The following is a 12927-nucleotide window of genomic DNA, read 5'->3' as shown; positions in this document are numbered from 1 at the left end:
TTTTCACATAACGAAATAAGCTTCTCTGTTTCTCCAAGCTACGAAAAAATTGCCATGTAAAACGACTTAACATCTCAAAAGAACATTAGATTGAAACCTAGAGCTTTCAAGACCAAAATGAATTTTTCAAACTTGGGTACGTAAATTGTTTTTTGTTTCGATGTATTAAGAAAAAACTTCTCTGAATTTTGTAACAGAAACTATGCAAACCAATTTCCAAAACGTTTTCGAAAATCGAGGAAAAGTTTTACGAAAATTTCGAAATTTTTTTTTGCGTTTTCTGCAAATTGAAAATGAAGTCTAGTAGCCCAATTAATCCTAGTCCAACAAAGTAAAAGTTACAGATCTCTAAAAATTCGTTTTGTTTTTTGACAATTTCTTCTCGAATGGTGTTTCAGATTTTCTTCTATACAAAAAAATTTATATAGGAAAAAAAACAGCCTTCGGAAAAATATTTTCAAAAATCAATGCGAGTTTTGAGAGCCCCATAACTTTTACTTTTTTGCACACAAACTGATTGGGCTACAATAATGAATGCTCAAAAAAATTCAGAGAACTGGAAATAAAAAAATGGAAATTTCTGTAAAATTTTCTTCAATTTCGAATATTTTTGAAAACGTTTTTAGGATTGGTTGAAATGGTATTGCGAAAAAGGTAAGTGTGATATCTTAAGCATAAACATCAAATTTACAAATAGACACGATCACCTAATTTTAGAAAATACTATTGTGGACTCATCGTGTGACCTTTCTATTACCAGCTGAAGATAGCCAACCATATGCGCCGCCATATTGGAACGTTACCTAAACGCTTAAAAGTGACCATCTTGAATATCCTGCTAGGCATCTGACGGATATGATATCACACCTGTTTGAACGCAGTCTTACATAGTTTCAGTAAAAAAATTCATTTAAGTTTGTCGAAAGTAAAAAAAAATTTAATTTATTTCACGAAATTTGTTAAAAATTGCCACTGATATTTTCTGCTCGCTACTTTAGGTATTTTGAAATTCGCTTATTACGTTTTGAGGCCGACACAGTCTAGTGAATTTTCATACATACTTACAAATATATTTGTCGAAATAATCCAGCATGCAAACATATATGCAGTTAAAAGCCTTCTGCTTATATATTATCATCACCATCAACATCATCAGTATGAAAACTGAAAACCTGCACCTTCTGATGTAAATGTGATTGTTGCGGCAGGTTAAAATATGCATAAGAGGAGCGACCCAATTCTGCCACAGCTGCGTTATTATTATGCGCATACAGAAAAAGCTGCTTTATTTATTTAGGCTGTATTCACTAAAGGAAAAATGGATATACAGGTGATTGATGTATTTTCCATGCACTACTATCCATACGATATATCAAATGGAGCTGTATGCAAGCCCAAGAGGTTGTCCTGATAAATGTCAAGAGCTACCGCCAAATAGCACCCCGACAAAAGTGTCCCATTAATTCCCCGAGGGCAAATTTTGTACAAAATTGCGTAGTGGGTACCACCTCGCAAGCATACAAAACTATTTTGTATATCAGGTGGAGGCTCACTCGAAAAAGAACTTAATACAATACGAGTTCGCCCCTGCTAACTGAAACTATCTAGCATTTATAGGGAAACTTTTATCGAGTTGTTCAAGAACATTATATCTAAGGAAACTATTTGATACAGATATCCAATATTTGGTGGTATGTGACGGATTCGGGGTGAGTGAGGGAGTTAGAGTGTGAGTGTAAGTAGTAGTGGGATTGGGAGTGAGAGTGGGAATTGTAGTGGGAATGGGGTTAGAGTTGGAGTGAAGGTAGGGAAGGAAGTGGGGGTTGGAGTAAGGGTGAGAGTGGGAATGAGAGTTATAGTTGTAGTGGGAGTAGGGGAGGGAGTGGAAGTTGGAGTCGGAATAGAAGTGAGAGTAGGAGAGGGAGGCATCAATCTAAGCAATGGTTTCAAATATCACAACACCTAAAAGTATGTTAGAGTGTTAACAATCCATAGAAAGAATCGGGACAGGGAGAAATATACATCTATATTGGGCCCCCAAGCATATGAGAATAGATGGAAACAGCGGATGGGCTAGATAGAATAGCCGCAACCCTTACAGCGTGTACCATAGATATCTTGATTTAATAATACGAGACTGAAATAAGGCCAAAGTTGCACATGGAAGCAGAAAAGGCGTGGAAACTAGCGCCGGTGGCAAAGTGTCGAAGATCATGTGTAGGTCTTACAACGTTAATTAAACAAAGCTACTACTATCACTGAAAAGAGAGATCTGTAGGCTCGTGATAGGTATTATCACTGGGCACTGCCTTCTGGCATCACATGTATTTAAAAATGTGTTCCCGGAATTTACTTCAACTATAAAAAGATTCCCCAAGCTTGTAAGCATACTCGGCTACGGATATTTCGCCAACTGGTAAGAAAGTATTTCAGTGGACATCGCAGTTTGAAATCAGGGAAGGTAGAGATCTTCACTGAGTTGGGAGAGGCAGATGAAGGAAGACTTGACCTCGCTTGGTGCTCCAAATAGGCGTCAGTTATCGCGAATAGGGAAAGCTGGCGAAACTTGTTACGAAACGGCCAAAATCGCTTAGGCGGCTAAGAGCCAATTAATGGTGAATGATGATCCAGCTAGTGAGGTGCCTTTTCAATTTTATCCACTTTTATTAGATATTGTACGATGCTCATTGTCCTTGGCTCATTGAATGGTAACAAACGATCCGAAATTTCCAGCGACCTCTTAGGTGGGTTTACTCTCTTCATGTTTTGTAAACGCCGAGCTCTGAATTTTTTTCCTACTTCCATATCTTTTGCTCACAAACAAACGAGATAATTAGAAAATGTTAATACTATTTTTTTTAATTAGCTTCTCAATATACTTCATTCGTTGTCACCTAAATTGCAGTGGCACAAACAGAACCTTCGTCTCAGTTTTAAAAAACTTTTGCACGTTCAAATAATCAAAAGCAAGTGCATACAAATTCACAGAAATAAATGCTAGCAGAAATATCATAAAATATGTTGCATAAACCATTTGGTTGACTTCAATTTTACACCTTAGATCGCTACTTTCCCCATGCAGTATTTTATATATCACCCCAAGTGACTCAATGAATTTATTTAACACAATTCTGTGCATTGCATTTTTAATTGCCTTCGAGCATTTGACAAGCTTTCCTAGTCACTGTTAACTTTTCGAATACCTCTTGCTAACAATTTCTTCCCACACACATAGCTAACGTCAGATTATCATGATTTGTTTTCTTTTTTTTTATATGTCGCATTTGTTTGCGCAAATAAAACACTCACACACATACAATAAAACATACATATATGCATACAAACACAATCAAAACTCTCAATCAGCAACATGTGCTGGCTGTCGGTAGTGTTGCTATAGCTTCGTTGCTGCTCTATAATGTGACAACGTGCCATTTGATGTTGGTTTGCATCAATTTCATTGCATTCTTCATTTGACTGCTTTTTATGTCTTTGCTTCTCTTTACCCTTCTTAAAAGCCGTTGGCTTTGTTGCTTTTCAGCCTGCAGATTTATCCTGTCGGATTACGAGTTTCTCTCTTTCAGCATTGCATTAGACACTGCGTGTTGTTTGTGTTGTTTGTGTTATATAATGTTCATGTTCGCAGCCATGATTTTCTTGTCAATCCCAATGTTGACAAGCAGTTCCTGACTGAGTGGCAAAATTGGTCGAGTGGTACATTTTTTTAATTAATTATACCTTTCATGAACATGAAATGGTATATTAAATTTGTTCCGATGTTTGTAACGTTGAGAAATATAGAAGATATACTCACCATTAAGTATACCGAATTTATCAGGGCGACGAACTGAGTTGATATAGCCATGTCCGTCTGTGCGTCCGTATGTCTGTTTGAACGCAAACTAGTCCCTCAAATGTTGAGATATCTCAATGAAATTTGGCACAAGGTTGTATTTTTGTATTATATTAGACATTTGTCGGATCCGGTAGGAGCGGACCACTATAACATATATCTCCCATATAACCGATCGTTCAGATAAAACGATTTTGGTCATTCTTGCCGCAATTTAGAAAGTATAAACGTGAAACTTTGTGATGTATATTATAATATATCATAGAACATTTTCTGAAAAAATCACTTTGATCGGAGCTATATATAGTATATATCCCATACAACAGATCGTTCAGATAGAAAGATTTTTGGCCATTTCTCCCTTAATTTAGAAAGTATAAACGTAAAACTCGGTGATATATATTATAATATATCATAGAAAATTTTCTGTAAAAATCATTTCGATCGGAGCTATATATAATATATATCCCATACAACCGATCGTTCAGAAAAGGGTTTTTTTTTTTTGTTTTTTTTTTCTTTTATTTTATATTTATCTTAAAAATCGTTTAGGTATCTACATCTGTTCACTATATATTTGTTTTCTTATACAGCGGATTATTTGGAGGTTACGATAGGGATAAGATTATTGTTCAGCCCCATTCATGAAAGGTATGAAGTTTTCGGCAAAGCCGAAGACAGTCCCGTCCTTACTTGTTTTTGTTTGTCTTTGCTATTTGAATGCACCTCAGTACATACTAATCCTGAAGCATACAAACTTTGATTGTTTTTATATCAGCTTTGTTGATCCAAACAGAAATATATCGAAACCTCCATTCAAATTTCATTCGACAGCGCGAAAAGGAGCAACGTACAATATGTCTGAATTTAGGTTCCTTGCAAAGTTAATAAGGCTCTGTCAAATATCGTTAAGCAACACGACAAGCTCTGTAAGTATTGAAAAGGACCTCTCCGAGCCACTCGAAACCAAACGGAGCTGCAGAAAAGGCGACTCTTTTTTCGAGCGATTTATTTAACATATTGCTGGTTAAGATAATTCTAGCAGCACAACTAAACCGTGATGGTACAACCAATTATAAGAGCGTACACTTATTGGGATATGCTGATAATATTGAAATTATTAGCCTCAACAAACACGCTGCGAGTTCTGCCTTCTCTGGATAAGATAAAGAAGCAAAAAAGTGGGCCTTGCGGTAAATGAGGACAAGAGGAAGTAATTGCTGTCGTCCAAGAAAGAATCGGCGCATTCGAGCCCTGGCAGCCACGTCTTTATTAACTGGTTCGGGATTCTGATGTATAGCTCGGAAACATGCTGTTGGAATGTTCGAGAGAAATGTTCTCTGGAAGATGTATGGTCCTGTGCGTGATGCCGACGGCGAGTATCGAAGGAGGTATAATGATGAGATGTATGAGCCTTGCGCATATATGATGATAGTGTAGCGAATAAAAACCCAAAGACTTCGCTGGATAGGTTATGCTGGGCAAATGGAAGAAGACGCAGTTTAGAGGCAGAGGATGGGAGAGCCCTCCACTGAGTTGCGAAAGGCAGGTAGAGGAAGACTTGACATCCCTTGGTGTACCCAATTGGCGTCAGTTATTGCGAAACAGGAATAGCTGGCGTAACTTGTTACGAAACGGCCAACGTCGCTTATTCGTTTAAGCGCCAATTAATGATGATGGTGATTGGATATCCGGTTTCGAAATGGATCTGTCATTGAGAAGCTCTTTATTTCGTTTAAATATCTTTTGTATCCCCCTAAAATATAACTCTCCTTTAATCAAATTATGATAAACCCAAACCGGCGGCAGAGCTCAAATGAAATGAATGAGAAAGAGCTAGAGGGCTTCTCAAAACAAAAATAATGACGGATTAATTCGAAAAATAAAAACATATTTTTTTTTTTTAATTTTAAATCTTTCTTTGCACTTTTTGTTTTGTTTTGACAGTTGATGATTTGCGATTCAATACTGAAAAAATAAACTACGGCACGTAGCCGTGTATTTTGTTCGTGTAATGTAATTAATGTGCTACGGAATTTTGCATTGCTATGATGCTAGACTATTTCAACAAAATCCTGAACTCCCTTAATGTCCTCGACACTTTTAATGTAAGTTTCAAATTTAAGGTAGTCTTTTCCAAGTTTTTCTACTCAGTTGAGCAGAGCTCACAGAGTATATTAACTTTGATTGGATAACGGTTGGTTGTACAGGAATCGAGATAGATATAGACTTCCATATATCAAAATCATCAGTATCGAAAAAAAATTTGATTGAGCCATGTCCGTCCGTCCAGTAACACGATAACTTGAGTAAATTTTGAGCTATCTTGATGAAATTGTGTACGTAGGTTCCTGGGCACTCATCTCAGATCGCTGTTTAAAATGAAAGATATCGGACTATAACCACGCCCACTTTTTCGATATCGAAAATTTCGAAAAATAGAAAAAGTGTGATAATTCATTACAAAAGACGAAAAAAGGGATGAAACTTGGTAGGTGAGTTGAACTTATGACGCAGAATAGAAAATTAGTAAAGTTTTGGACAATGGGCGTGGCACCACCCACTTTTAAAAGAAAGTAATTTAAAAGTTTTGCAAGCTGTAATTTGGCAGTCGTTGAAGATATCATGATGAAATTTGGCAGGAGCGTTACTCCTATTACTATATGTTAGCCTAATAAAAAATACCAAAATCAGAGAACGACCGCGCCCACTTTTAAAAGTCAAATTTATAAAAAAAGGGTTAATACCTTTACAGTATATAATTAAATTATGTCAACATTCGACTCCAGTAACTATATGATGAAATAAAATATAAAAATAAAAGAAATTTTCAAAATGGGCGTGGCTCCGCCCTTTTTCATTTAATTTGTCTAGGATACTTTTAGTGCCATAAGTCGAATAAAAATTTACCAATCCTTGTGAAATTTGGTAGGGGCTTAGATTCTAGGACGATAACTGTTTTCTATGAAAAAGGGCGAAATCGGTTGAAGCCACGCCAGTTTTTATACACAGTCGTCCGTCTGTCTTTCCGCTCGGCCGTTAACACGATAACTTCAGCAAAAATCGATATATCCTTACTAAACTCAGTTCACGTACTTATCTGAACTCACTTTGTATTGGTATAAAAAATGGCCGAAATCCGTATGACCACGCCCCCTTTTTCGATATCGAAAATTACGAAAAATGAAAAAATCCCATAATTCTATACCAAATATGAAAAAAGGGATGAGACATGGTAATTGGATTGGTTTATTTACTCAAAATATAACTTTAGAAAAAAACTTTGTAAAATGGGTGTGACACCTACCATATTAAGTAGAAAAAAATGAAAAAAGTTCTGCAGGGCGCAATCAAAAGCCCTTAGAATCTTGGCAGAAAAACTGTTCGTGGTATTACATATATAAATAAATTAGCGGTACCCGACAGATGATGTTCTGGGTCACCCTGGTCCACATTTTGCTCGATATCTCGAAAACTCCTTCACATAAACAACTAAGGGCTACTTCCTTTTAAAACCCTCATTAATACCTTTAATTTGATACCCATATCGTACAAACACATTATAGAGTCACCCCTGGTCCACCTACATGGCGATATCTGGAAAAAGCGTCCACATATAGAACTAAGGCGCACTCCCTTTTAAAATACTCATTAATACCATTCATTTCATGTGTATCGTACAAACACATTCTAGAGTCACCCCTGGTCCACCTTTAGAACTATGGCCGACTCCCTTTTCAAATGCTCTTTAATACCTTCCATTTGACACCCATGTCATACAAAGACATTCCAGGGTTACCCTAGGTTCATTTTCCTACATGGTGATTATCCCTTATTTTGTCTCCAAAGCTCTCAGCTGAATATGTAATGTTCGGTTACATCCGAACTTAGCCTTACTTACTTGTTCATTTTAAATTTTTTCTTTGCACTATTTGTTTTGTTTTGACAGTTGATGATTTGTTATTCAATATTGAAAAAAAAAACTACGTTTTTTGATGTGGCGTTTTTGCAATGACGTAGCAAATGCATAGCCGTGTATTTTGTTAAGGTAATGTAATTAATATGCTACGGTAATTTGCAATGCAATGATGCCAGACCATTAGCACAAAATCTTTAACTCCCTTAATGTCCTCGAGACTTTCAATGTAAGTTTCAAATTTAGGATAGTCTTTTGCAACTGTTTTTATTAGTTAAGTGGTGGGACCGACCCAGTGGCATAATGTGAGGTTTCAAACAAACACGGTGGTTTAGTATCATGGCACTGACCAGGACAACTGGGATGTAAATGTAAATTAAAGGGCCACCCTGGGATGTAAATGTAAATCAAATACCAATTTGTATATCTCTTAATTTCAAAAATGTTTTCGACACTCATTCCAACATAGAACTAAATATTTTTAGCGCTAACGTTAAGCATGCTCAAGATATTTTGGCATCTATTGTTTTCATATTTAGATTATCAAAAGCAAAGAGGTTAAATAAAATGATAAAAAATTAACCTTTGCAATGGTTGCGGCATCACGTTCTTTAATTCCATTTCCTTATTGGCTGCATTATTCTTCTCGGCGCTATCATTACTGCCGGTTGTATGCGAGCGTGAGACCGGAAGTGTGGCCATATTATCGCCATTCTCAACATCAACGGTAGCTACTTTGACTTCTCCGCCACCCATTTTTAACAACCAATACCACTACACTACACACACAGTCAAACAAATATATATTTGAAAATTGAAAAACACTTTTTTTTTTGTTTTTAACTTTTTGCTTGCGTTATTACTAGATAATATTTAATAATTTGTAAAATATTTATTTGTTTTTGTTGAGCATATTAATTTGACACAGATTTACATGATAATTCAAATTTTTTTTGTTCTTTGTTTTTTTGTTCTGAGGAAGGTTTTTTTATTTTTAAAAATATTATTTTTTTATTTGTAAATTATATATTTTTTATTGTTCCCACAATTGGACGTTAACGAACTTCGTTGTCACTTTCACATTAAAACTGCGTGAGAAAATGATTGAAAAACTTGAACATTTTGCTTCTGTAACAAAAACAGCACACAAGTTTACTGAAACTGCGCTTCAAATGTTGGTGGTACTCGCGATGTTGCCGATGTTCTCATATCGTTCTTGTTTATATGTATTGTGGTAACAAATTAGTATGCTGTGGAACTCATGAGGCATATTCATATTAGGAAGATGAAAGTTCTGTTTGTATTAAGAGAGCTCTGGGACTCATACGCTCCCATTTTTATGCTTTTAGGTGCTTTTATGAGAAAAACTTTATTACTCAAATATTCTCTTGCCTTTACATATTTGAGCCAGCGCGAAAATGCCTATGAATCCCCTACTTACTTGCTTCAATAATAAACAACTTTTCCCCTGCTTTTGAGCACTCGTATTTGTATGTATGTTAAATTTTTCACTTTACATAGCTACATATATACAATCCCAACCTTCGTATAACTTATAAAATGTCGATTCCTGTGTGTATTCCTTAAGTTTCTTCACTTACTATGCAATTCCCACCTCAGTTCTTTTGCGTCGTTTTCTCTTGTGATTTGAAACGTCCTTTGTGCTTTGATGCTTTTGCTTTCGGCGATTGGCTTTCAAGCGAAACTGTGCCAGACTGTTGTATTCAATGAATATTTTGTTGCTGGCTTATATTTTTCTTCTACATACACTACAATGCTATTGCCCCCACCCCCCTCTCAAAAAACTATGTACCAATGGTACCTTGTAGGCTCAACCGCTTTGTTGATGTCGGTGTGTGTTGTTAGTATTTTGCTTTTAAAGCCCCGTCACATAAGCATTTTTTTCATTTAGATGCGTTTTACTCAATCTTAAGGCGGTGCCACAATGACATTTTTCATATAGATGCATTTAACACAAGCTTATGCATTCCAATAACATCGCCACTATCAACCAAGATGTTGCGTTTGTAAATATGAAAGAACTTCAGACTTGGCAATGGAAGTTTATTTCGCCATGCCCTTTACCATAAAAAATTTCGCAAAGCACTGGTATAAACATTATCCCTATACAACAAAGATACTTGCTAACACATTTTGTGTCGTATTCATTTGTTATATTACAGCTTTTACTTGCGAAAAATGTTAGAAAATTTACCAACCAAAGGGAAAAATAATTTCACTTGCAAAGTGTGTCAACATCCTTAACCAAAACAAATGTCACATTCTTCTTCTGATGCTTTGCTTGTAACAAAATTTGGGAGATGGCTACTTTTCAATATCAGATGGCGCCAGTGTCGCTCATTCTACCGTTCTCCATAAAAATGCGTGCAATCTACTCATATTGCACTGCTTATGTGCCGCAGCCATTATGCATTATGAGTAGATGCACGTATGTTTAAGGGGAACGGTAAATTGACGAACACTGGCGCCATCTGACATGAAAAAGTAGGCAACTTGCAAACATTTGTTGCAAACAAAGCATACGAAGAAGAATTTGGCATTTGCTTTGGCTAAGGGTGTTAGCACACTTTGTAAGTGATATTAGTTTTGCCATGTGTAGAGAGAATGTTTATAACAGTGCTTCGCGAAATTTTGTATGTGAATGGGTAAGGCGAAATAAACTTCAATTGCCAAGCCGGAAGTTCCTTCATATTCATAAACGCAACATCTTGGTTGATTAAGGCGATGTTACCGGAATGCATAAGCTTGTGTTAAATGCATATATATGAAACATTTCATGTTTTTCAAGGGGTTGTGTAGCACAACACTTTCAAGGGGTTGCCAGCCCAATACATAGCCTCCCCAAACCAATTGTCAACCTCACCTACCCGTGACGAATCCTGTTTCTTTAACAGCCGAGCCTCTGGCGACCCCAAGTTCCTTATGGTTGTAGGGAGTGGGAGGGCGGGATGGCCTAGAAGGCTTGCCATGGTCATACCAAATCGTTCCCGAGTTGGTAGGGCTAGTACCTTAATGGTGCTTGTTACCGGAACGTAACGGATCTGTATCCGGCAAAGGACCATCAACATCGATAACACTCTCCAAGGCTTTCGGGGAGTATCCATATCGTTACAAGAACAACAACAACAAAAATTTCATGTTGCCGCTGCCATTACTCTGTTCAGCGAAATTAGAGCTTTTTCTTGCAACATAAAGCCAAGGTATTTTTTCTAAAAACTAATTTCTTACAGATCATTTTCGCTGAACATAGAATTAAACAAATTAGGCATTGCTAAGCAAGGAAAGTAGAGGAAAGGTTTGCAATACATAGGTGTATTGTCGAAGAGTTATAAAGTTGTTATCGAAAACAAAGTTTCTTGATGACTTTTTGATTTAGTATCGACAAGATATCGGTTTGTTATCGTACAGCTATCGACTTATTATCGAAAAGTTATACAGTGGTTATCATATTGTTATCGGCTTATAACCAACTTATTGTCAAAAACTTATGGATTTGCCATCGAAAAATTATCGATTTGCCATAGAAAAATTATCGATATGTTATCGAAAACTATCGATTCATTATCGAAAGGGTATCGATTTTTTTACTGAAAAATTATATATTTGTTTTCGAGGTGTTCCGAAATTGTTATAGTTTTTAACCAAAACATATCGAGTTGTTTTCGAAAAGTTATCGATATTTTTTTGAAAAGTTATCAATTTTTTATAGCAAAAATATCGATTTCGACACATCGATTTGCTATCATAAACTATTCATTTGTTATCGGAGTTACAAATTTGTTATCGAAAAATTGTAATTTACTATCAAAAATGTATCCATTGGTTATCGATATGTTATTAAAAAGGTTATCGGGTTGTTATCAAAGATATATCGATTTGTTATTTATGTGCTGAAAAAAAAGTTTGGTCAGCGTTCTATCGATATATTAATGACGACTTATATGTTTATTGTGAAATAGATACCGATAAAACTTCAATAAAAAATTTTTGACTCATCCAAAAACCGTTGACAAAAACTAATAATAGCGATAAAAATCGTATAACAAACAAATTACCTGACGAAAATAATTCGATATTGATAATAAGCCGATGAAGCTTTTCTGACAAAGCCCGATTATTTTGTTTTCGGTAAAGTCACCTGGATGAGCTTTAGTTAATTTGAAAACATTCCTTTTCTATACGTACACTGGTAGGTTTATACATCGAACTTCGCGAGTAATTGATACTCTTGCTTCTTTTTTATTTGCACTTAAAGACCACCTCCTAGTCCTTATCAGGGAGTCCTTGGTTTTGTTAAAAATCTGCAAGTGTTACAACTTTAGTGCCCTGAAAAATATTGATTCCTATGAAATGCTTAACACTTTATACTAACTCTTCAACTTTTCGCGATAAATCCTTCCACAATTTCTCCCCCTAAATTGCAAAATAAATCTTTAGCAACATGTTGCATCAACACATAACAACTTTCATAGCAAAAATGTGTAATTTCCAAGTGTAAGTGTGAAATCAACAGAACAAAATGAGTTTGTGAAATTTAGCTTATTTTATGAGGACAAATATTCTTTAGGAACCAAAGTTGAAACTTTTCAGGAGTCTGCACACATGGCTTATGGGCCCCTTTCAACCAGTTGGCCAATACAAATTACAAGTGAAATAGACAAGCTAGACTGTCAGCATCATTAACTGGGGTCAACCTCCTAAGCGTTTTTGGCAGCTTCGACGAAAGTCACGCTATCCCTGTTTCACGATAACGGTTGCCAATTGGAAGCACCAAGGGAGGTCAAGTCTTCCTCTACTTGCCTCTCTCAGCTCAGTGAAGGTCTCCCCTACTCTGCTTCCAAACTGCGGTGTCGACCGAAATACTTTCTTGGACGGATTGCATTCCTTCATTCGCATAACATGGCCTAGCCAGCGAAGCTTTTATACCTCCTACAATAGTCGCCGTCGGCATCACGGACAAGACCATAAATCTTCCAGAGATACCACTTTTCATCTAAATACCTTGGCTTGCCTGTTGCAAAATAAGTGTTGTATAGTTTAATCTAATGTTTGTAAAAAATTTGATTGCCAAAGTAAGTGGGCTGAATTGTTAAATAAAAAGGAGAGATTTTTTAAAATAAAGAGGATACACGAACCC

At 36.1% G+C, this 12927-nt stretch overlaps 1 protein-coding gene across 18 annotated transcripts in view; it reads right to left on the bottom strand.

Moving 5' to 3' along the window:
- The window catches only part of OtopLa (Otopetrin-like a), a 239965-nt gene that overhangs the window by 41795 nt on the left and 185243 nt on the right, over positions 1 to 12927 (bottom strand). For 2 of the 18 annotated variants that reach the window (XM_067784681.1, XM_067784682.1), the window contains exon 2: positions 8353 to 8857. The exons of the other annotated variants lie outside the window; for them this stretch is intronic. In XM_067784681.1, the coding sequence (XP_067640782.1) occupies positions 8353 to 8525 (173 nt within the window). In that variant the 5' untranslated portion in view covers positions 8526 to 8857. The remainder of the gene's footprint in view (positions 1 to 8352; positions 8858 to 12927) is intronic. 18 annotated transcript variants of the gene reach the window in all.

This window comes from Eurosta solidaginis, chromosome 4, assembly GCF_040869045.1.
Source record: "Eurosta solidaginis isolate ZX-2024a chromosome 4, ASM4086904v1, whole genome shotgun sequence".
In the NCBI taxonomy this organism is placed as follows: Eukaryota; Metazoa; Arthropoda; class Insecta; order Diptera; family Tephritidae; genus Eurosta; species Eurosta solidaginis.
The sequence above is the reverse complement of the archived record's forward strand: the minus strand, read 5'-3'. Positions and strand labels throughout refer to the sequence as shown.